Source organism: Lactuca virosa, chromosome 3, assembly GCF_052849685.1.
Source record: "Lactuca virosa cultivar CGN04683 chromosome 3, Lactuca_virosa_CGN04683_v6, whole genome shotgun sequence".
NCBI classification, from domain to species: domain Eukaryota; kingdom Viridiplantae; phylum Streptophyta; class Magnoliopsida; order Asterales; family Asteraceae; genus Lactuca; species Lactuca virosa.
The window spans coordinates 267,870,841-267,892,471 of record NC_136428.1 but is presented as its reverse complement, the minus strand read 5'-3'; the positions used below and the strand labels follow the sequence as shown (position 1 = coordinate 267,892,471).

Genomic DNA, 21,631 nt, shown 5'->3' with positions numbered 1-21,631 from the left:
CTAAAAGACTACTGCTGCGAACAAGGTATAGTACAAAAAGCAAGTATATGCAGCACGAGAGCCCCTTGACTGACGGGATCTCGCAAAAGATAAGACTCGAGTTGCACTAGTTTTTAACCGTTTAGGAGTCTAATACATGGAATGCCCTAGCATTTCAACGTGGGTCCGGAGTAGTCTCTCCTGCGGCAGTGATCCTTAGTATTTTTCCATCTGCGCCAGAGTTCTTTGTTATTGGACAATCCTTCTTGAGATGTCCTATCTGACCACATAGGTGACATATCTGGCTAGTACCAGCATCGGTGGTGGAAGTGATGTGTCGGGTCGGAGTTATGTGGACACGGGTACTTTTGTTGTTCTTCCCTTTTGGACAATCCCTTTTATAGTGTCTGGTTTCACCACAACCATAGCATGTCGGGCTGACCCCGATGTTAGTGGTCTGGAAGATGGTTCGTGCAGGCGCTCTACAGACACGAGTAGTGTGCCCCATTCGGTTGCAATTCATGCATTGCAATTCACGGCAAACTTCGTTATGATGAAAGCTACACTTGTCACATTTCAGGAGCGCTCTGTGATATGATTTGATCGGTGCTGAAGTGGCAGGGGTTGCCATTTGTTGCTATTGCATGGCAAGTCTTTGGGATCGCTTGCGCTCCTTTTGGGCTTGCGCTTTCGCTTCCTATTCTCGGTTTTACGGCTTTGCAAGTCCGTGACTGCTATAATTTGTTGGCTTCCCGGATCGATACAACGATCGGAATTGTCAACCCCTTTGCCAGTCTTGTTTGCGTTGCCAGAGTTGAGGTTTGCAAGGATAGCTGCCACAACAACTGTTACCGTGGCTTGGAATGTAGCGGCATCGATATGAAGGATAGGGGTTTCGTTGCTCTACTGACTATTTCTGGATGACGACATGATTCTGTTATACGAAAGAAAAGGAGTTTGTGAGTGATTATGGTCGAACCTAGATGTATTCCGATCATTCATGTAAAGAGTAGAAGTATGTTCTCGAAGGTTTGACCTACATCCCTATGATGCAGTCCTAGTAAAGAGTAGAAGTAAGTTCATTGAATGGTCAGAAGACGTTTGTCGTCCAAACCAGGGTATCATTGGTTGGTAGATAACATGATCCAACTCTTGAAAGAAAGAATTGGAAATGATCCCGGAGCTAAATTACCATAGTACAATAACTTGACTAGAGTGAGTTTTAGATAGAACTCCAACGATAGTATGATGAAAGTATTTGAACAAAGAGTGACACAGAGATTTGCCAACTGTGAATATCATTGATATTCATGATGTAATAAGTTTGGGAAAAATTGACCTTGTAGTAGGTCTTACATCATATCTAGAGTAGAAAAGTTTTTGACAGCATAAAGGCCTAACTAAAAGTACTTACAGTACAAAGATAGTTACATAGAAAAGTGCTACATAGGACATAGACAGAAAACAATTCTTTAAAACAAGGAAGAAAAGTAAAGCATCTCCTACTGGTGACGGTCATCCCTCTGGTGAACCCTTAGTTCAGCCAGTTGACGTTCCATGTCAAGCAGGTATCTTTCGTACACCCTCTGGCGTACTCGGAGCTCTATGACTTCGGCTCGAGTTTCAGCTAGTGCTTGCAGCAGGGCCTCGTGGTCTCTCTCAGATCTCTCACGAGCATTTTCAAGGCGATTGGTGCGGATGGTATGCATTCCTGCATTAGCATCAACCTCTGCGATACGCTGGAGAGTTGTCCTGCCCTGAACTTCGTTTCGGGCAACTCTACGGACCAGGATTGACAGAACTCTGTCTGCTGAGCCTCCTTCGCTCAAGTTATAGAAGCTTCGGTATCCATTAAACCGCATAGGTTGATCTTGCTCTTCGCTCCATGTCTCCAAGCATTCTACCCAAGGAGGCGTCGAGCCATGAAAATCCGGACGAGGGTTAGGATTTGGAAAGGGAGCTACTGGGGGTAGGTTCTCAACCTCAGGCTCAGAGTTAACACCATCCGAAAGGCCTTCAGCAAGGTGATCATCCAAAGGGATTGGATGATCATCTTCTGGTTCTCCTTCAAACCATCCAGCATTGCCTTCATTCGGGAAGTACGGTTCGTCGTGGGGATGGGGTCCAGCCATGTTATCTACGTGAGAATTGGGATAAAGAAATAATTATCAGATGTACTAACTAGATAATTATAAGATAATCTACATCAGTTACTTCAGTATTTGTAAAGTGCATACCAGTTATATGTAATCAAAACAGGATAGGCCTTCGAATAAGTGACCTTAACTCCAAATTCACAAGGAACAGGAGTAAAGCAAAAATTCACAACTTCTAAGTCTATGTCATCCTAGTTACATATAACCTTAGTGTATCCACTTAGCAACTATTGACCTACTAATGAAGACCTTTAGTTCTCAGGTATGTACTTATAGTTACACAAAAGACTCCTAATGCTTTCATTGCGGTAGTGTTGGTAAGTTTTTAGACTTGTTGCCATATCACAACCATTGTTGGGCATATGCTAGTCACTCCTCGGACCAGCATAGTTGATCAGGCTATACCACTCCCAGGACTGACCATACATCCCCTAGCTTACTTGTGATATTCAACAATCGTAATACTTTTGTTTTTGTCATTGTGACACTGATTTTAGTATGAATGCATGTATGTATACTTAGTTAAATATTTTATTATTTAAAAGTATAAACTCTTGGTCAGAGTATTTTAATCCCTTTGTATTTATAGTCTGTATATCTTTTATGGGTTGATATACTCGATTCACTATAAACAAAGCTCTGATACCAATCTCTCACACCCCAAAACCAAGAACGGCGGAAACGTTCTGGGGCGGAGGACGTCATGTACAGTATCACAACAATGTAAAGTAGTAAACAAGCAACAACATCATCCATTGCATTAATAGTATAATTTTAATACAAGTGTGTTCTTTCATAGAATAAACACCATAATAAATAATCAAAATAAAAGACGAGTCTTCACCGCTCCGTCTTCTCAAAACCTGGTCATCGTACCTGTCTACTGGTGACCTGAGAATACAAGTTATTTTGAAAGAGTTTATCAGCATAAAGCTGGTGAGTTCATAAGTACTTTTGTGTCATTGATTTGTAAAACTGTAAAGAAAAGACTTGTAAATGTTTGATGAAAAGTTTGTATAAGTATGAAAACCCTACAAAATCCCATATTTCCTATTAGTATAAAAGTAGTCTTCTACCAAGACCTGACTGTTTTGAAGGTTTACTTCTTTGTAAGAATGACGGTTTTCCCTTGTATAACTATTATTATTAAAACATAGTCTACCTCATCGTTTATGTGAATGTATCACAAAATAAAGGTAATAAGGAAAATAATATATTCATTTGAAATCGTATCAAAATATATTCTACCTCATCGTTTATGTGAACGTGTCACAAAATAAAGGTAGTAAGGAAAATTGTATATTCCTTGAAATCGTATCCATTTTTCTAGGATAAACACGGCGCGGTAAATCGCCGAACAGTACAACCGAGAACATCCGTAGATGAACACACCTGCTGTAGCGAGCAGCCAGGTGTAGGATGGTCAGTCCAGGAGTGTGTAGTAGTATTTCTTCATATGGTATGTAGTAGTGTCTCTTCATATAGTATGTAATAGTGTCTCTTCATATAGTACGTAGTAGTGTCTCTTCATATAGTATGTAATAGTGTCTCTTCATATAGTACGTTCAATTGTATAGTGTAGTGTATATATTAGTGTATTGTATGTATTAGAGTAGTGTATGTATTGTTTATAGTATGTATTGACTCATGTATGAACTGACTCTTAGTGTGATTCCTTCTACTAGGAATAGTAAATAGTATCTCCTAACTATACCTATTATAGTTACTAGTAATGTACGAAATTGACTGAAGGTAAGCCTTTGCTACCCAAAGGTACTGAACTGACTGATACAACTTTTATGTCTATATATGTATACATAATATATAACTAATAATTAGACGACATTCAGACAAATAACCGATACCCTAAGGCCACATCCAAACAAGGAAAAGGAATTAAAGCGAGTTAGCAGTCCTAAGTCCTTTAAACATTACTTATATAACTATACATATATAGGCATGCATTTGACAATATAAAAGTTTAAAAGAAGTTTTGTAAAACATTTGATAAGTTTAATAATAAAACAATTGATGACTTGATGTCAATTTATAAAACGGTTTAAAAGTAGTTTGGTTGATATAAACAGTTTTAAGTATAAGAAATCTTTTGTCTGAAACACAGTTAGAAATATAATGAAAACCTTTGTTTGAAACACAGTTGTAACAGAGTTTGAAAGGAAAGATATAATATGTAAGACAGTTTGATAAGGAGTTTAACATGTAAAAACGTTTGAGAAAGTCATTTTGAAGTAGTATGCTTAGTAAAATAGCTAAAAGTGTAGTAAATCCATAGTTTGATAGTTATTAATCACATGTGATTGATATATTAACTATCATGATTAAACTTGTATTCCCCCCCCCATAAAAGAATTTAAAAACATTTAAAAGGTTAATTAAGGGGTATGAACTCACCTGCAGTGAGTAACTCGAATGAAAGATCAATATAGGATTGTTGGGTGTCAATTGGAGTCTTGAGCACAACGAATCCTATTAACATATAATTACACATATATGAATACATTTAATGTATATAACCACTAATGGTGATAGGGACATGCCTTAGGGACATAAAAACACTTAGAACTAAGTGTTACCAACACATATGGTTGCACATAAGGGGTGTATGGTCCTATATTGAAGTGTAAGGCCACAAAACCAAAGGTTTAGTGTGTGTGCGGCCAGAGTGTGCGGCCAGGGTGTGTGTGCGGCCGCACACTCACTATGAAGTGTGCCAAAACGTATTTCCAAGCCTTAGGAATGTTCTAGGGAAGGTGTTTTGACCATTTCTTAGTCGGAATGGAAGTTTGTTGCTATTTTGGACCCTTAAAAGTGTGTGTGCGGTTACACTTGGTGTGTGCGGCCGTACACACTTGAAGATCATGCGAAAATGGCGTTTTCATGTATAACTTCAAGGATCCTTAGCTTATATCAAGCTATTTCAAGTGTATACCCGATTTAGGGGCTTAAAAGTGCAGTTATAGTCCAAAAAGGTAGTGTGTGTTCTTGGTGTTCTTGGTGTTCTTGAAGATTTAACACCAAATAGGTGTTTTCATGGATCAAGGTAGGGGGAGGCTAGTTATGGGCGTGTATTAGCTAATCCAAGGATGAATCACTTACTTGTTTAAAGATTGGAGTGAAACGTTAGATGATACTTGAGAGGATTTCGAGTTCCAGCTTTAAAGGAGTGGTAAAAAGTGTTCAAAAATGACTAAGGGTTATATTTATAGGTGGGAGTGTGTGGCTGGAGTGGGTATGCGGCCACACACACCTGTGTGTGGCCGTACACTCAAGTGTGCGGCCGCACACTCCATGTGTTGGAGTGTTTGGCCCGATCTCGTTTGATATGCATCATGTTATCCCATTTCTAGGCTCCTACCTTAATTGTACTAGGTTTAGAACACTCAAATAGACCCGAAACAGTGTTAAAAGCTAGCAAAACGAGGCTACCTTTGATAGATTTGAACAAGTGTACAGGATAGAAAATTTCAGGTTGTCACAAGATCCATTCATGAATCCTCTTTCTCGAAACAAGTTTGAGAACCTGCAAAAAGAATCGTTCTTTGATTAGCTAGTGATTGGATTTAAATATGTACTTTACTAATATTTGGATATTCTGAACTATATAGTAATGATATGTAATCTCTTTTGATATATGATATATCTAGTTTGTGTTAAATATTATTGTGTTTTATGTTAGCATGTTATTTAGCCCTTGAATAATGTCATTATTCAAAATTGTCCATAGTTAGTCACCGTTGTGGGAGCAACTGTGAATTAAGACTAATATGAATCAGATTAGTTGATTTCAAGTGGTGAAATAGCAAAGTGTTGCATCCAAATTCATATGTACTTGTTACTGAACAACTATTGGATATGACATGTGTTAAGATTCACTTCATGGATCGTTATCATAAGTGAATCTTAAACACTGCTAAATATCTTTATGTCTTTCGACCTGAGATACATATTGGAGAACTTAAGTAAAGAGAATGTTATACTTTGACATGATCAAATGTTGTTCGTAGCCATACATTCATAAAATCCTTCGTTAGGTAGAATATGAACTATATGAGAGTATGTATGTAGTCAAGATGGGATTCGTTCCTCTTATCTGTTGAGACTTAGACATCGAAGGCGCCTTACTTCAAGTTGGACGTCAAATGAGAATGATTATGTTTCATGTATCATATCCAACATGATGTCTTAAACAAATAGAATATTAATACAATTACCTTGTACTTCAATTATAGATTTTAAGCTCCTGGAATTGGATATTGATTGATGCACCTCTTCGTGTGTTTTTAGGGGAAGTAGCTCGTTGCTAGACGCTAGCTACTGTCTATGTCAGTGTGTAATGAATCTTCTGTAAGTGGGAGATTGTTGGATCTATATCTCAAGATTCATTATTGAGTGATATTACTAATGACATATGATCCTATAAAGTCACACATTAATCAAGTTGGTACTTAATGAATATTTATTAAGAATTTGATTATTAATAAATAAATTCAACTTCTTTGTTGTCACACCCCCGACCGAGGCGGTGGAACATGTCGGGTTATGCGACTTAGTTCATGGATCACAAACAAATTAAATATACATCACAAGTTACAAAAATAAGAACACAGTAGTTCAATGATCTCCTGAGAATACATGTAGTTTGCGGGTCAACGCAAAGGTTGGTGAGAGTTACAGGTTTTCTTCTAACCGCAGTAATCATACTTTTAAAAGTCTAAAAAGTTTTTCCCTTGTAGTTAAAACCATGTTTGATAAAGACATAAATCATAAGTAAATCCATACTTGAAATCATTGAACAAAATAGAAATCATAAGTAATTACATACTTAAAATATTTGATAAAGAGATATATCATAAGTAAATCCATACTTAAAATATTTAATTAAGAGATAAATCATCAGTAAATCCATACTTAAACAGTTTGATAAAGAGAAAAATCATAAGTAATTCGATACTTCAAATATTTGATAAAGAGATATATCATAAGTAAATTCATACTTAAAAAGTTTGATTAAGATAAAAAATCATAAGTAAATCCATACTTAAAATGTTTGATATAGAGAGAAAGCGAATATATGGTCTCTAAATAAATGATTCAGTTAATGGTTATAGTGACTAACCGAGCTATGTGACTATATATAACCCCTTACTATGCTTCATTAGATGTCGTGGATAAATGGCAAAAGATAATTATCAACCGCTTCGATTGATCCGTCGAGGTTGTAGCTAGCAACCACAGGTGGGGGTGTCAACCCGTATAGATCTATACATATGAATATCGCTCCGAGGATTAACGTTATAGCCGAATTGGTATAATAAGTGGTTAAGCTTAGGTAATGAATAGTGTCTCACTATAAAAACCATTAACTAATGTATACGATACAATTGTTCTGTAAAAGCCGAGTAAGTTCGCTATATTCGTAAAAAGTATATATTAGTCACTTAAATAGATAGTAAGTTTCTCAAGTGCGTGAATAAATTCCAATATATAAGTGTTATAATTCATACAGGTAAAATAATGCAAAGTTGATAAGAAATCGTAACACATATATTTTTTTATACGCATTACTTCGTAAAATCGTAAAATTCTTATGATCAATAATTTATGACATGCATCATCTAAGTTATCTTTTCTAGTTATAACATGTTTTAAACCTCTAAGACATGTGTATGTCATGCTAAAAACTATTCATGACATATTATTTTAACAAAATATCGATTTAAGCTAAATATGAGTTCAACATGTATTTCTTCATAATCGATATACGTTTTTTATATGTATTCTCCCCAAAATAATAAAAACGTTAAAAAATGGCCATAAGCACTCACCTTTGTAGTGTGAACTAGGTTCGTGGCGTTAAACTTGTCGTGAGAAACCACTATGTGATGTTCTTTGCGATTAAAACAAACCACCAGGTCTATTTATGTTTCCCAATAAAACCAAAGGGTAGTTTTATAATTAATTACTAAGTATGGGGGTGGTATTGTAAATTAATTAGCTATAGGGACTGATTTTCCCAAAATCGTTCAACAAGAGACTGAATTTGCAACTTATTTCCGAAGCAGGGGGGCCTGAAGCGTATATTTTAAATCCAAGTTGGGATTTGGATACATATTTGTCAACATTTCTCTAAGAGTGGTTATTTTAAAAAAAATTACATGGAAGTTTGAGGGTTAGGATTTAGATTTTTAAAGAAATAATGAGGGAAGGGGGTTATTTGCAAAATTTAAATTGAAGTTTTGATAAATGAGAGGGAAGTCGTCCCTCTCATATGTTCTCATGTACAGGCGACGAACACAACAAGGCAAAAACAAATTTCATATGGTTGGATTAGATTCTCGAACGGGAAAAGAGAATGTGAGGAACAAAAGAAGGTGGTGGCGCAAGACCTACTACAACAGTAGAAGGCGGTGGTGGTTGGAATCACGGTGGTAGTAATAAATGGTAGTTGTGGTGGTGGCCTGAGGTTGCTCTGGCAGCCTCTGTTGCTTCGTTCTTGCTTCTGCTCAGCAAGGATGAAGAGAGGGAGGAGGGAGAGGTTGGTGGTGATCGGAAACATCAACAAGGCAGTGGAGTGGTGGTGGTTGTCTACGACAGTAGGTGCGACGAGGATGACAGTTTTACTGCTTCTCGTCGGTTCTTCCTTCTTTTTTCCGGTAGCAGAACACAAAGGAGAAGGAGAAGCCGACAACAATAGTAGCATCGGTGAGGTGTTTGACTATCTCCGATCGACAATAAAGAAAAGAGGGAGGATAGAGGTGGTGGTACCTCTCGATAGTCACCACATCAACAACACCCTCGGTGGTGTTTGTTTTCTTGGTGGTGAAAGAATAGAGGAAGTAGCACGTGGCGGTTTTATGGTGGAGCAAGGTGGATTAAAGTTGACAGAAATAAGAGGAGGGTAAGGGAGAAATATATATAAGTTAGAGAGAAGGATGTTGGGATCAAGAGGGAGATAGATTTTTAGAGAGAGAGAGAGAGAGAGTGTGTAGAGAGAGACATAGATGTTGACTAGACATAGGTCAAAGGTCAAAGAAAAAAGAAAAGCTGACTTTTCCTTGTTGTGGTCAATGTATGCATGGGTTCCTGGAAATTTGAAGTCTCTTTTGTGTTATTCCATATATAATTAATCTTGGTTTGCGTGCCAATCAATCCAGATCTTGTAAAATATGTCAAAAATATCTGGTGAATGACTTTGTCATGATGATTCCAAAAACGCCAACGGATTTCAAATCTGATGTAGGGATCTCTGTGAAACGGAGTTCGTAGTTTTGCGTCAATCGGGTTCTGATTCGTTAGTTTTCGCGAATCTAATTTCGGTATGGGCTAATAATAATTGGATAGTAAAATCAAATACTATACCGAAACCTAAGTTCATAAACATGCTCAATATTAATTTACGAGATGGGTAGCTACCTCAAACTGAGTTGTGTAGTGTTCGGTACTGGGTAAAATCAGGTATATACATGTTTAAAAGCTTAAAACATACATAACTGTCTCATACGATATCCGTTTTGGACGTTATTTATATCCACTGAATCTTAAGAACATTTTCTATCCAATTTTATCATCTATGGCCCCCATGTAGGTCAAATGCGAAAATTTGATTTTTAGGGCATCAGGTCTCACTGATTTTTGAACTGCTTCCTGCTTGATGACGATGGTCAATTTTTCGAGCATTTTGAGGTATCACGAAGTCACTTATGAGTAACATGATCTCATTTTCAATTAAAATCATTAAGGTACTATGACGTAGGTCCAACTATAGTGTGGTTTGCGGTAAATTGATTGTCTACTAACTTAGACCTAAATTCTTGGATGTCACATGTATTTAATTAGACGAATTTCTTTATGAAAATAAGAATAAAATAGAGGATAAACTAGTTATCACATCATATGGTATTATTTATAAGTCATGTATAAAGTTTTTAGACACGTTGGCCAACCATGACTTAACTAATTAGTTAGCTAGCTTAATTAGACAAACTAGCCTAACTCTTGTCCCTTCTTTTGACCATAAAGTCATACTTTTCAAAGAGATATGGAGGTTGCTTGTCAACCTCCATAGTTAGTCTCCCATGTTGTATTTCCTAGAGTATTAATTTAGATTAAAATAAGGTATAACCATTTTTCATGCATCAGATATATAAGAAAGCCTTATGAAGAAAACTAGCTAGTTTTTTTGGTCTTGCTTTCCTTCTAAAAACCATGGTTTTCTCTCTACTTCACCATCTCTCTTTTGAAGTTTGCAAGTTGGGTTTTTAGTGTACCCTTTGTGTCTTCCTTTAGTGCTTATCTTGTTAAGACTTAAAGGCTTAAATAACAAAGTAATATAAGAAGAAACTAACATTTCTTTGTACCTTACTCTTGGTGGAGGATTACTTGTAGAGAAGTTCAAGCTCTTTGTTCTTTCCATCCTCATCAACACCCGAAAACCTAGTGAGTACAAAGGCTCCAAAGGTTGTCATTCTAAAACACCCTATGGATAGTTTTAATATCATTCTAATCTCTTTAAAAGGATCCTTGGTGGTTTTGTTTTAAAAATAAACTTGAAAATTTATAGTAAATTTAATAGCTTCCGTTGCCCGGTTTTTATGAAAAAGTCTTTATTTTTATGTATCAAAACCCATCATGCTTGTCATACTTTTAGCACAAGCAAGATCAGGTCCAATACAATTCATAGCATACATGATGGATCCAACTGCTAAAGCATATGGACCATCTTTCATCTTGTCTAGCTTATCCGTTGTGCTCGGACATTACGATAAACTCAATGGTGTGCCATGTGCCATTGGTACATACCGTCTCCTAGAGTTTTCAATCTTGAACCACTTCAAGACTTTGACAATGTATATACTTTGGCTTAAACCTAATAATAGTTTAGATCTATCTCTGTAGATTTTAATACTAAGAATGTATGCTGCCTCACCTAAATCAGTCATTGAAAAACACTTTCCAATCCAAGACATTACACCTTGTAAATTCAGAATGTGATTTATGATGATATGTATGTCATCCACATATTGGACCAGGAAGGTCACCGAGCTCTCACTAGTTTTCATGTAAACAGAAGATTGATCTTCATTTATAATAAAACCATACTTTCTGATTTCATCACCGAAACGATGTATCATGTTTCGAGGTGCTTGTTTTAACCCACAAATGCATCTCTTCAGCTTATAAACTTTATTAGGATGCTTTAAATCCACAAAACCTTTGGGTTGAACCATATAGACACTTTCTTCCAAGTGTCCATTTAGAAAAGAGGTTTTGACATTCATTTACCATATCTCATAGTCGTAATATGCAACTATGGAAAAGAGTATCCTAATAGATTTAATCATACCGACTGGTGAAAAAGTTTCATCATATGCAACTCCTTAGGTCTGAGGGAATCCTTTTGCAACAAGTCCTGCTTTGAATGTATGTAAATCGCCATCCAGGTTAGTCTTCTTCTTGAAGACCTACTTACTCCCAACAATCTTACAATTACGAGGAAGTTGGATTGCATCTTTGTGTTCATGGCTTCAAGCCATTTTTAAGATTCGAGATCTTCCATTATATATCGATAACTGATGGGCTCATCAACATGCATCATCATGAAGCACTCATCAATGAGAAATCCATATCTCTCAGGTTCCTGACGATTCCAACCAGATCTGTGAACAACTTGTGTTTAAGTAGATTGAAGAACAACAATTTCTTCATCTTCAACAACCTCTTAGTAGTGCCAACTTGAGTTGCATCAGGTTGTGGTTCTTCATCTTCTTCAAGTTCTATGTACCACCCACTTTTTTTATCCATTAGAAACTTGTTTTGTAAGAATTCAAGTTTTCGTGAATAAAGATCTTAATATCACTAGGGATGTAGAAGTAATAACCTAAACAATCTTTAGTGTATCCTACAACGATGCATTTAGTAGACCCAGATTCGAGTTTTCTTAAAGTTTGTTGTCTAACATCAGCTTCATATCCCTAAAACCTTCAAGTAAGATAAATATGGAGCTTTTCCACACCAAATATCAAAAAGTGTTTTGTCTATCTTTTTAGTTGGTGCCATATTCAAGATACAGGCTGCGGTGAGTAAGGCATAACTACAAAATGATAAAAGGGAGAGTACTTATGCTCATCATAGATCAAACTATATCAAGTAAGGAGCGATTTCTCCTCTCAGACACACCACTAAGTTATGGTGTTCTGGGTGGAGTAAGTTGTGAGATAATCCCACGACTTCTAAGATGATCTTGGAACTCTAGGCTCTAGTATTCATCACCTCTATCCTAACGAATGATCATGATTGTCTTATTGGTTTGATTTTCAACTTTACTTTGAAACAATTTGAACTTTTCAAAAAGCTTCATGTTTATAATATCTTTCACCATATCTAGACATTGTTTTGAATGGACCACATAGATTCGTATGCATGATGCCTAACATAACATTTTCCCTTCCACTCGAACTAGAGAAAGTGATGTTATATCTTTCACCATATCTAGACATTGTTTTGAAACATAACCAAAATGACTGAAGTCATCTGTGAATGTCATGTAATATCTTTCACCATATCTAGACATTGTTTTGAATGGACCACATAGATTCGTATGCATGATGCCTAACAGAACATTTGCCCTTTGACTCGAACCAGAGAAAGGGGACTTTGTCATCTTACCACATAAACAAGATTCACGTATATCAAATGACTTAGTTTCATTTTCCACCAAAAGTCCACTCTTTTGGAGTTTCGATATGCGATTCTTGTTTATGTGACCACGATGACAATGTCATAGATATGTTCGGTTCAAATCTTGTTTGAGCCTTTTGGTATTAACATGATAAATGGATTTATTATTTGAAGAGTCATCAATGTTTAATTTATAAATTATATTTATTGGTCTAACCTCAAAATAAAATATTTCATTCAAGATCAAATTAATATTTTCATCAACAAATTGATAATTAAAACCAAATTTTGTTAAATGCGTAACTGATGAACATGAAAAACAATTAGGAGGGGATGATATAAAATAGAAATTTAAGTTAGATAGAAAAAATGGATGTACAGATTTTATATGACAAAAATGATTCATTTATTATTAGAATAAAAAGTAATGATTTGTAAAAGTTTTTAAAATTTAAATTAAAAATATATCATTCAGTTTAATTATTTAAAAGTTAAAACTTTTAATAATACAATCTTATTGAAATCTTGGATGGAATAATTGGTTTGGTCGGCGTGAGGGACCTACAACAAATATTTGGATTTTGTAGAATCGAATAACATATCAAACTTTCTCATATTATATGACTTAAGTCTGACTCCACTTTAAATATTTAAATTTAATTAATTCCATAACTGATGTATAATCTTACATACCAAAGGAGATTAGATATGTTGTAACTAACAATTAATATATGAAGAAAAAAATCTACATTTTAATGAGTTCTTAATTTGGCATAATATAACACACGTTTTAGAGCAAATTTATTTTGATACAGGATAAGGTCGAAGTTTACAAAAATGTTTACGTATGTTTTGGTTTAGGGTTTAGGTATGTTTTGGTTTCCCAGATTCTTTAGGATTACCTTTAAGTTTTTAATTAGGGGTTGTATCCCATGCGATTCAACTTAAACATAAGATTCGCTTCTTCATCGATGCATGATGGACAATTCTCCGTGGAATTAATGTGTCACTTTCTAGACTCTAAGGTAAATCTTATGTCGATCCTTCGATCAACTGGATCAAAACCGTTCCTCTTAAGGTATCTTGCTTCCTATGGCACACAAAACTTGGAGGCATTCCTGTGGCAGACAAACTCCAACACAAAGGCGTTCATTTAACATCTTCACTCTGCCCTATGTGCAATACATTCACCGAAACCATCGTTCACCTTATGGTTGAGTGTAACTTTGCTACCCTATATATATATCGGTTCTGGATATTCAAATGTTGTAATGTAAATGTCTTTAATGTTTCTACGGTGGCGGAGCTTCTAGATTTCGCATTAAAGTGGGGGATTTGTCCCAAAATTAGAGTGAAATTCATCACTATTGTTGAATTGTTCACTGCCTAATTTGGTGTATATGGAAAGCACGTAACAAAAAGATATTCAAGAACTTATCCCCTTCTCCTACTATGCTAGCTGATAACTTTATCTCCTTATCATTCTCATGATGCAAATAATTCTCATTTTTCATAATGTAGATGTTGTCTGTTCTCATTGTTCTCTTTTCTCTTTTATGTGTATCTGTACCTTTCTGCCCATGATTTATTTTGTTGCTAATTCATGGTGCCATTTAATGAATTTGCGGTTTTCAAAAAAAAGATTATTCTGAGTTTATGTTCTATTAGTTTATGTAGAATCGTTAGTATTTTAATAATAAGAAATTAGTCGAAATACGTATTTTGATGATATTTATATTGAAATAAATTATGATAATCTTATCGTTGAACACGTTGATTAACGGCTATTGCAATGATGTGATTAATTCTACAATAAGAGAATATTTATTGATCATGTTGAATAGCATATCACATACAAAATATTAGGTTCATGTAGATTCGAATATTTTGTAGAACTTTATATTTGAGTACTAAGGATTATTATCAAAAACATATTTCATAAGCATATAAAGTTGTTTTCTAATTTTATGTTTTAACTAATATAATATTTTAAATATTTTTATTTAACTTTTATATTTTATATTTTATGAAATGATTTATTTTCATTATATTTTATATAGTAATTTAGCATTTTCTTTTTATTTGTATTTCATGAAAATGAGCTGACATTAGCATGGTAATTTGAAGAATAAGGAAAAATTATATGGTGCTGAGACGACAAATAAAAAATGTGGCGTCTATAATACTCACATCCTGGATAGCTTTACAAACTCTCTCTTTATATCTCTCTCTCTCTCTCCTTTACCTAATTTCCACTTTTGATTCATATAATTGTGCTTCTGGCTTCTTGTTAATCCGTCTCATATGCTCATCTAGGGTTTACTTTGCTTTTGTATGTAAACAAGATTTCATCCAAGTTATCAATGGCTATCTCTTAGCTATAATAATAGCTAAGCATTGGAGTTCAGGGAATCTATGCATACAGCTAGCAGGTAATTCTATAGCTTCTTAGATCTTATGTAGTACTATACAAACTAGATTCACTAGCAAGGGGAACAGTATAAAGAGAAAGCCATTTTGTTTTTCATTGTGGAATACTTAAATTTTTAATTACAAAAAACAAATGTAGAAAACCCTAACTGATCGTTCTATCATGCAAAGATTCATAATTCGACACAAAAGTAGTGTTCTTTCTTGATTTATCTTCGTGGGGCTGAATTACTTCGTGTTTTGCGTGTACATGCTAGTAGATCTAGTAGTTTACCAGATTCTGTTTGCTTTCATGCTGACTTCGATCTGGAACCATTTTGACTTTAGTGTTTTAGAATCGTACGTAGAAAGAAAGGGTGGGGGACAAATGGGTTTGAATAGACAGATCTTTGTGTATATATACTTTAAAAAGGAATCTGTTGTTGCAGCTTTTCGTGAGGTTAAAGGGACCAAATTAAGATATAATTTGTCCAGAATAATGAAGAAAAACAATGAAGTAGAAACAATAAATTTCTTGATGTTCAAGAAAAAAAAAATTAATAAATGTCATAAAGTTTGGAGTACTGATATTTGTAGTGTAATCTTCCGGCATGATACAAGAAATATCTTGTACTTCTTGGGGATGCTGGCAATAAAATCAAACAAATATATGGATTTCGAGTTTTATTTGGGTTGGAAATAAAATTGCTCCCTTAGATTGACATGAAATAATCTGTTAATTCCGAACAATAGTTCACTTTTGACTTCTAAGAACATATTTTTTTTACTATAAAATTGATTTTTGATTGCAAGGATTATTTTGTTAAAATATTTAATGAAGAGTATAACAAGAAATAATCATAACATGGTATTTCACTTTTCGTTTCATTTGACATGACCATGTTGTGTGATTTGCATGCTAATTATAACAATTAGTTGATCACTAATGGTAACTCGAGGCATATGTATGGAAGTTTAATATCTTTTCCTACATAATCGCTTACGTCAAGGACATATATTTGTTTTCAATGTCAAATATGCGTTTCGATGCCCCAAGTTCCAATCCGACAAACTTCAATCTTAGGGTCATGAATTGTAGTTCAAAGAAATATAAAAATTAATGTTTGTTTTTATTTTATCTAGTATTAAGACTCGTGAAATACCCTTAACTTAATTTCACAATATATAATTTAATATCATTGTGTCATACAGCACATAAATATATGGCTTCTTCCACCCACCCTTGTGCTCCGTGTGCTGCCTGCAAGTTCTTACGAAGAAAATGCATCCAAGGATGCGTTTTTTCCCCATATTTTCCACCTGAAGATCCAACCAAATTCGCAAATGTCCACAAAATATTTGGGGCAAGCAACGTCAGTAAACTCCTCAATGAAATTGCACCTCATCAAAGAGAAGATGCAGTCAATTCTCTAGCCTATGAGGCGGAAGCACGTCTAAAAGATCCCGTTTATGGTTGTGTTGGTGCAATTTCTGTACTCCAAAGACAAGTTCTTCGACTACAAAAGGAACTAGATGCAACAAACGCAGATCTTATGCGGTTTTCAAGTAATCAAAATATATTAACGCCATCGCAAAGTTCAGGGAGTTCTGTACAAAACGCTCATGTGTTGCCTCCTAATTATGGTTCTTATTCATGGAATTATAACCCTTAAAGGAACAAGATCGTGGTAGGTGAAATTGTATGTGAATATATGCAAATGATCAAAAACCTTTTTTAATAATTGTGTTAATTACTAATGTTATATTGTGTTTGTACCCTAAAAATCGCTTAGTTGAATTCTTTGGATATTACATAATGTAAGTTATTGAGTTGCCATCTATAATACTTAATTATCCTGCATAATGTATATTAAGATTCCAAAGTTGTGTGTTCAGAAAACTCTTAATTATTATGAGTCATTTAATTTATTCGTCTATATATTTGCGTTCTTTTATTTTTGCTGCGAACATAAACTTTTTGACCCAATAAACTTTCTGATTTGGCACTAACTTATTTATATATGAAACACGCTAGAAAAATGTCACAGCTAAAAGTTGAAAAATGTTGATCTATGCCGAAAAACAAGGTTTTGGTCTAAGGTGAAAATGTTTTCTTTACATTAGTGTTGAGGATCAAGTCTTTACAAAAAAGTAGATCTAAAAATAAAATAACAATATATTTATACCGATCACATATGTGGCGATGGTTCCAAAAATAATAATAATAATAATAATCAGGCTCGTCAGTTTATTTTCGTATATAGCAAGATAAAAAAAAAGTTTTGATAATACAATTTAATCAAATAGAACAAACTAGTCTATAGATTACATTTTAGTTTATTTATTTTAGAATAATTACATTTTCAATTTTAATATCAATAAGTACTTTTTTTTCTAAACTAAAAGTCAAAGCATCATTTATAAATCGCCACACATAAAAATGTGCACGTCGGTCTTCAAAAGTTTTATATATTGCAGAAAAAAAATATTTCAATTAATATGTTGCTACGGGCAAAATATAATTTAGTCTTAATAACATATATACCAAAGAAAAACACAATCTTTCTTTGTTTCCAAAAATAGATTAGATATGAGCTAATGTATTACAGAGTAATGGGTCGACTTTGTGGGTTTCTTTAATTTTATCTTTTGGACTTTTGAGTATGGATTTAGCTTAGGGTTTTATAGTTTTTTTTTTTTGAAAAGGTTACAACTATTTCTAAAAATATTTTCAAATTATTTTACACTTTTAGGGTAATTTAAGTGGTACTACATAACTAGCTCCACCTTTGGATCATGTTGTGATATACGTCATTGTTGTAGGTACATATTGCTACGCCAACAATGTCGTCGACGTAAGTATCGTTGAAGTAGGCTATAACAACAACTTATTGTTGCCGTAGATATTAAAGTAAAACACATCCTTTAAGAATTCGACATCAAGAGAGGGGTTAGACAAGGTGATCCTCTCTCACCTTTTCTTTTTATAATTGTTATGGAAGGCCTTCACATTTACATGGAAACGGCGTGCGATGTTCGCAATTTTAAAGGCGTTTCTCTTCCTAATAGTAGCATATCTCTTTCACACCTTATGTATGCTGATGACATAACTGTTATTGGTGAATGGTCGGAAATCAACTTCATTAACCTTACTAGGTTACTTCGTTTTATTTTTCTTGCATCCGGTTTAAAAGTTAACTTGCTAGCATTTTAAAATGTGAGCCCACTTCCTTCTCGTTTACGTATTTAGGTTTATTGTTTGGGGCTAACATGAAACTTTCTAACACTACAAGAAAAAAGGGTATTAGCGGCGACAAAAATCGCCGTTATTGCTCACCAAAGTCGCCGTTAATAGCTTTACCGGCGACACGTCGCCGCTATTGAGTTGCCGCTACTGCCTCGTCGCTATTGCTCAAAAAGTCGCCACTAATGCTACGTGTCGCCGCTAATGATAATGTCGCCGCCAATGCTACGTGTCGCCGCTAATGCTCCAGTCGCCACTAATGCCCTATGTCGCCGCTATTGCCGTTTTTTATTTTATTTTAAAAGCAGCCAATCTCGGCTGTCCGAAAACCGATACAAAATAACGTTAAATGCAGAAAAACCGATACGTTAAATGCAGAAAAACGATTACATAACATCCAAGTTTTATAATATCATACATACACCAAAATAAATAACAAAATTCTTATAAATTTATGTCATACTACAAATGCTAATAAAAGATAAAACTAATACGACGTGTCATCATCCCCGCCACCGTTGTTCCATCCTATAAGCTCCACAGTTGACTCCGGATCGTTGGACATTGATCGAAGATTCTCAAACTACATAGTAATTAACAACATATAAACTTGTAAGTTAACCTATTAACTTAAACCAAACTAAAAATTACCACATGATAAAAAAACTAACAATTACCAATTTATCTATATATCAACAAACTATCAAATTAACAAACCAACTAACATTAACCTTCTATGTTAAACCAACTATCAAACTAACAAACCAACAAACTAATAATTACCAATTTATCTACAAATATACATTACATAGGAAGTATTATAATAATTTACTTTAAATAACATTTTCAATAATAGCGTCCTACTTGTTTTTTGTTTCTTTTTTCCATTATGACATTGTAGTTTACATATTTCACACACATATTTCACACATTGTATACAAATACACTCCAAATTGCATACAAATACACACATACATACAATATACACATATATATATACATACTTTTTATACACATAAAACAACCATGAACACAATCCAAACTGCATACAAATACATACATACGTACATTATACACATATACACGTATTTTTTATACACGCACATATATGAAATACACACAATTTTCACACACATATATATGAGATACACACACATATAACATATTTCACACACATGAAATACACACATATATACAAAATACACACACAAATGCACACATAAAACAAATTACAAAACTTAAAAGTAATTTATTTTTATTTTATTTTTTTATATCTATGATCCTTATCAGTTGGCTATAAAAACTTAAAAGATATAAATAATAAAATTTCTAGGTAGCTAATCAATTCAGGAATGATGCAACTAGAGCTCTCAAATTGATATACAAATCATCAACGATCTTTGAATGATTTTGCCATTTTTTCAACTTATTATATGAAGAAGAACATGCTTCCCTTTCCTTCTTTTAAATCATGAAGATAGACTTACCTTAATTATGACAATTATCACTCAGTCACAATAAATAGAAGTAATAGAACTTGTGGTGGCGTGTGGTGGTCCAGTGGTGGCGTTAGTGGCGGGTGGTGGTCGGGAACACAATCAACAAAACTGAAATTGTAATTTTTTTGAAATTAACCAATCCAATAAGCTTAAAATCAATGTTACAAGAGAAAATGGACCGGAAATTGACCTGGAAAAGCTTGGTTTCACCGGAAAATCTTTGGTGTCGCCGGAAAAAGCTTGGTCCTCACCGGAAAATCCTTGCCCACCAATGGTATCTTCACCCAAAATTGCTAAATGTGACAATATCCCACTCTAATCGACGAAAGTGAAGAAGGAAGCGATGCAGACGAGAGAAAGAAACGAGATTTGCAGTGAAACAGAAGAGAAAATGGGAAAAGATCGACGTTTTTGGGGTTAAGTGTGTCGACCTTTAGCGGCGACGCCTTTACCAGCGACAATTTTGGCTTTAGCGGCGATTTCCCTCAATACCGGCGACACTTAGAAGGGAAACATTACCGCGCCATTTTTTTCGACAATTAGCGGCGACTCGGTTAGGTCTTTAGCGGCGACTTTTGTCGCCGGTATTGCTTTTATGCATTCTTCAATTATCCTCGCCATTGGATTAGAAACACGATCGAACGGTCTTAATTTACCAGAACGTGAAAGCGCGGATCCGTGTCTACAGTCATTAGCGGCGACGCCAATAGCGGCGACACCTACTTTTAGCGGAGACAATTTGATGTGTCGCCGCTAAAAGTAGGTGTCGCCGCTATTGGCGTCGCCGCTAATGACTGTATTTCTTGTAGTGTAAACATTGGAGCCCTATTATTGACAAGTTTAGAACTAAGCAATTCCAAATGGAAAACCAAATGTCTGTCTTTTTGTGGTCCTCTCACATTGGTTAACTCGGTTCTTAATGGCCTCCTTTTGTACTACTTTTCTCTATTAGAGCTCCAAAAAAGGTTAGTCATGTTCTTGATGGTATTAGAAGGCGATTTTTATGGGAGGCGATTATGACAAGCAAAAAATCAAAGGATATGGGAGGTCTAGGCGTTGGATGTATTGATTCGACTAACTTAGCTCTCCTTACTAAATAGTGGTGGCGATTGAAAAACGGGTATGATTCCTTTTTGGAGTTTTTGTATAAAAGCCATTCACAATTTGAAGCTTATTGATGGTAAGGCAATTCCTAAAAAGAGTATAAAGGGCGTGTGGTCAAGCATTTCTGAAATTGGTTGTGAATTTGAAAATAAAGGAATTCAGTTTTATAGTCTCTTTAAAAGAGTGGTTGGAAGTGGAGATAAATTTTTTTTTGGAATGATCATTGGTGTGGAGAAAATAAATTAAAAGATGCTTTCCCTAATCTTTATGCTTTTGAAAAAAAGAAAGATTGTCTTGTGGCAGATAGCGTAAAAACTGAAAATGGTCAGGTGGTTCAATACGACTGGGATTGGATGAGGCAACTTTGTCAAGGTAGCGAATCCCATCAATTTTCTGACCTGCTCAACCAATTAACAATTTTTCATTTTGTTGATGGAATGGACATGTGGCGTTGGGAGGGGAATGATGGTAATATATTTTCCTTTAAAGTGCTTAGATTATTGATGGTTAATCAATCAAACATTGACAGTTTGGAGACTTTT

General features: G+C 34.8%; 1 protein-coding gene across 1 annotated transcript; it reads left to right on the top strand.

Moving 5' to 3' along the window:
• The first annotated feature begins 15,040 nt into the window (after nt 1–15,040).
• LOC145162944 (LOB domain-containing protein 25-like) lies at nt 15,041–17,125 on the top strand. The gene is made up of 2 exons (XM_079081912.1): nt 15,041–15,265; nt 16,455–17,125. Exon 2 carries the CDS (start codon nt 16,466–16,468, stop codon nt 16,913–16,915), a length of 450 nt encoding a protein of 149 aa, XP_078938038.1. The 5' UTR covers nt 15,041–15,265; nt 16,455–16,465; the 3' UTR covers nt 16,916–17,125.
• The last annotated feature ends 4,506 nt before the right edge of the window (nt 17,126–21,631 follow it).

Bases quoted from the DNA above. Each gene is read 5' to 3' on its own strand.
- LOC145162944 (XM_079081912.1), top strand. From the start codon at position 16,466: ATGGCTTCTTCCACCCACCCTTGTGCTCCGTGTGCTGCCTGCAAGTTC.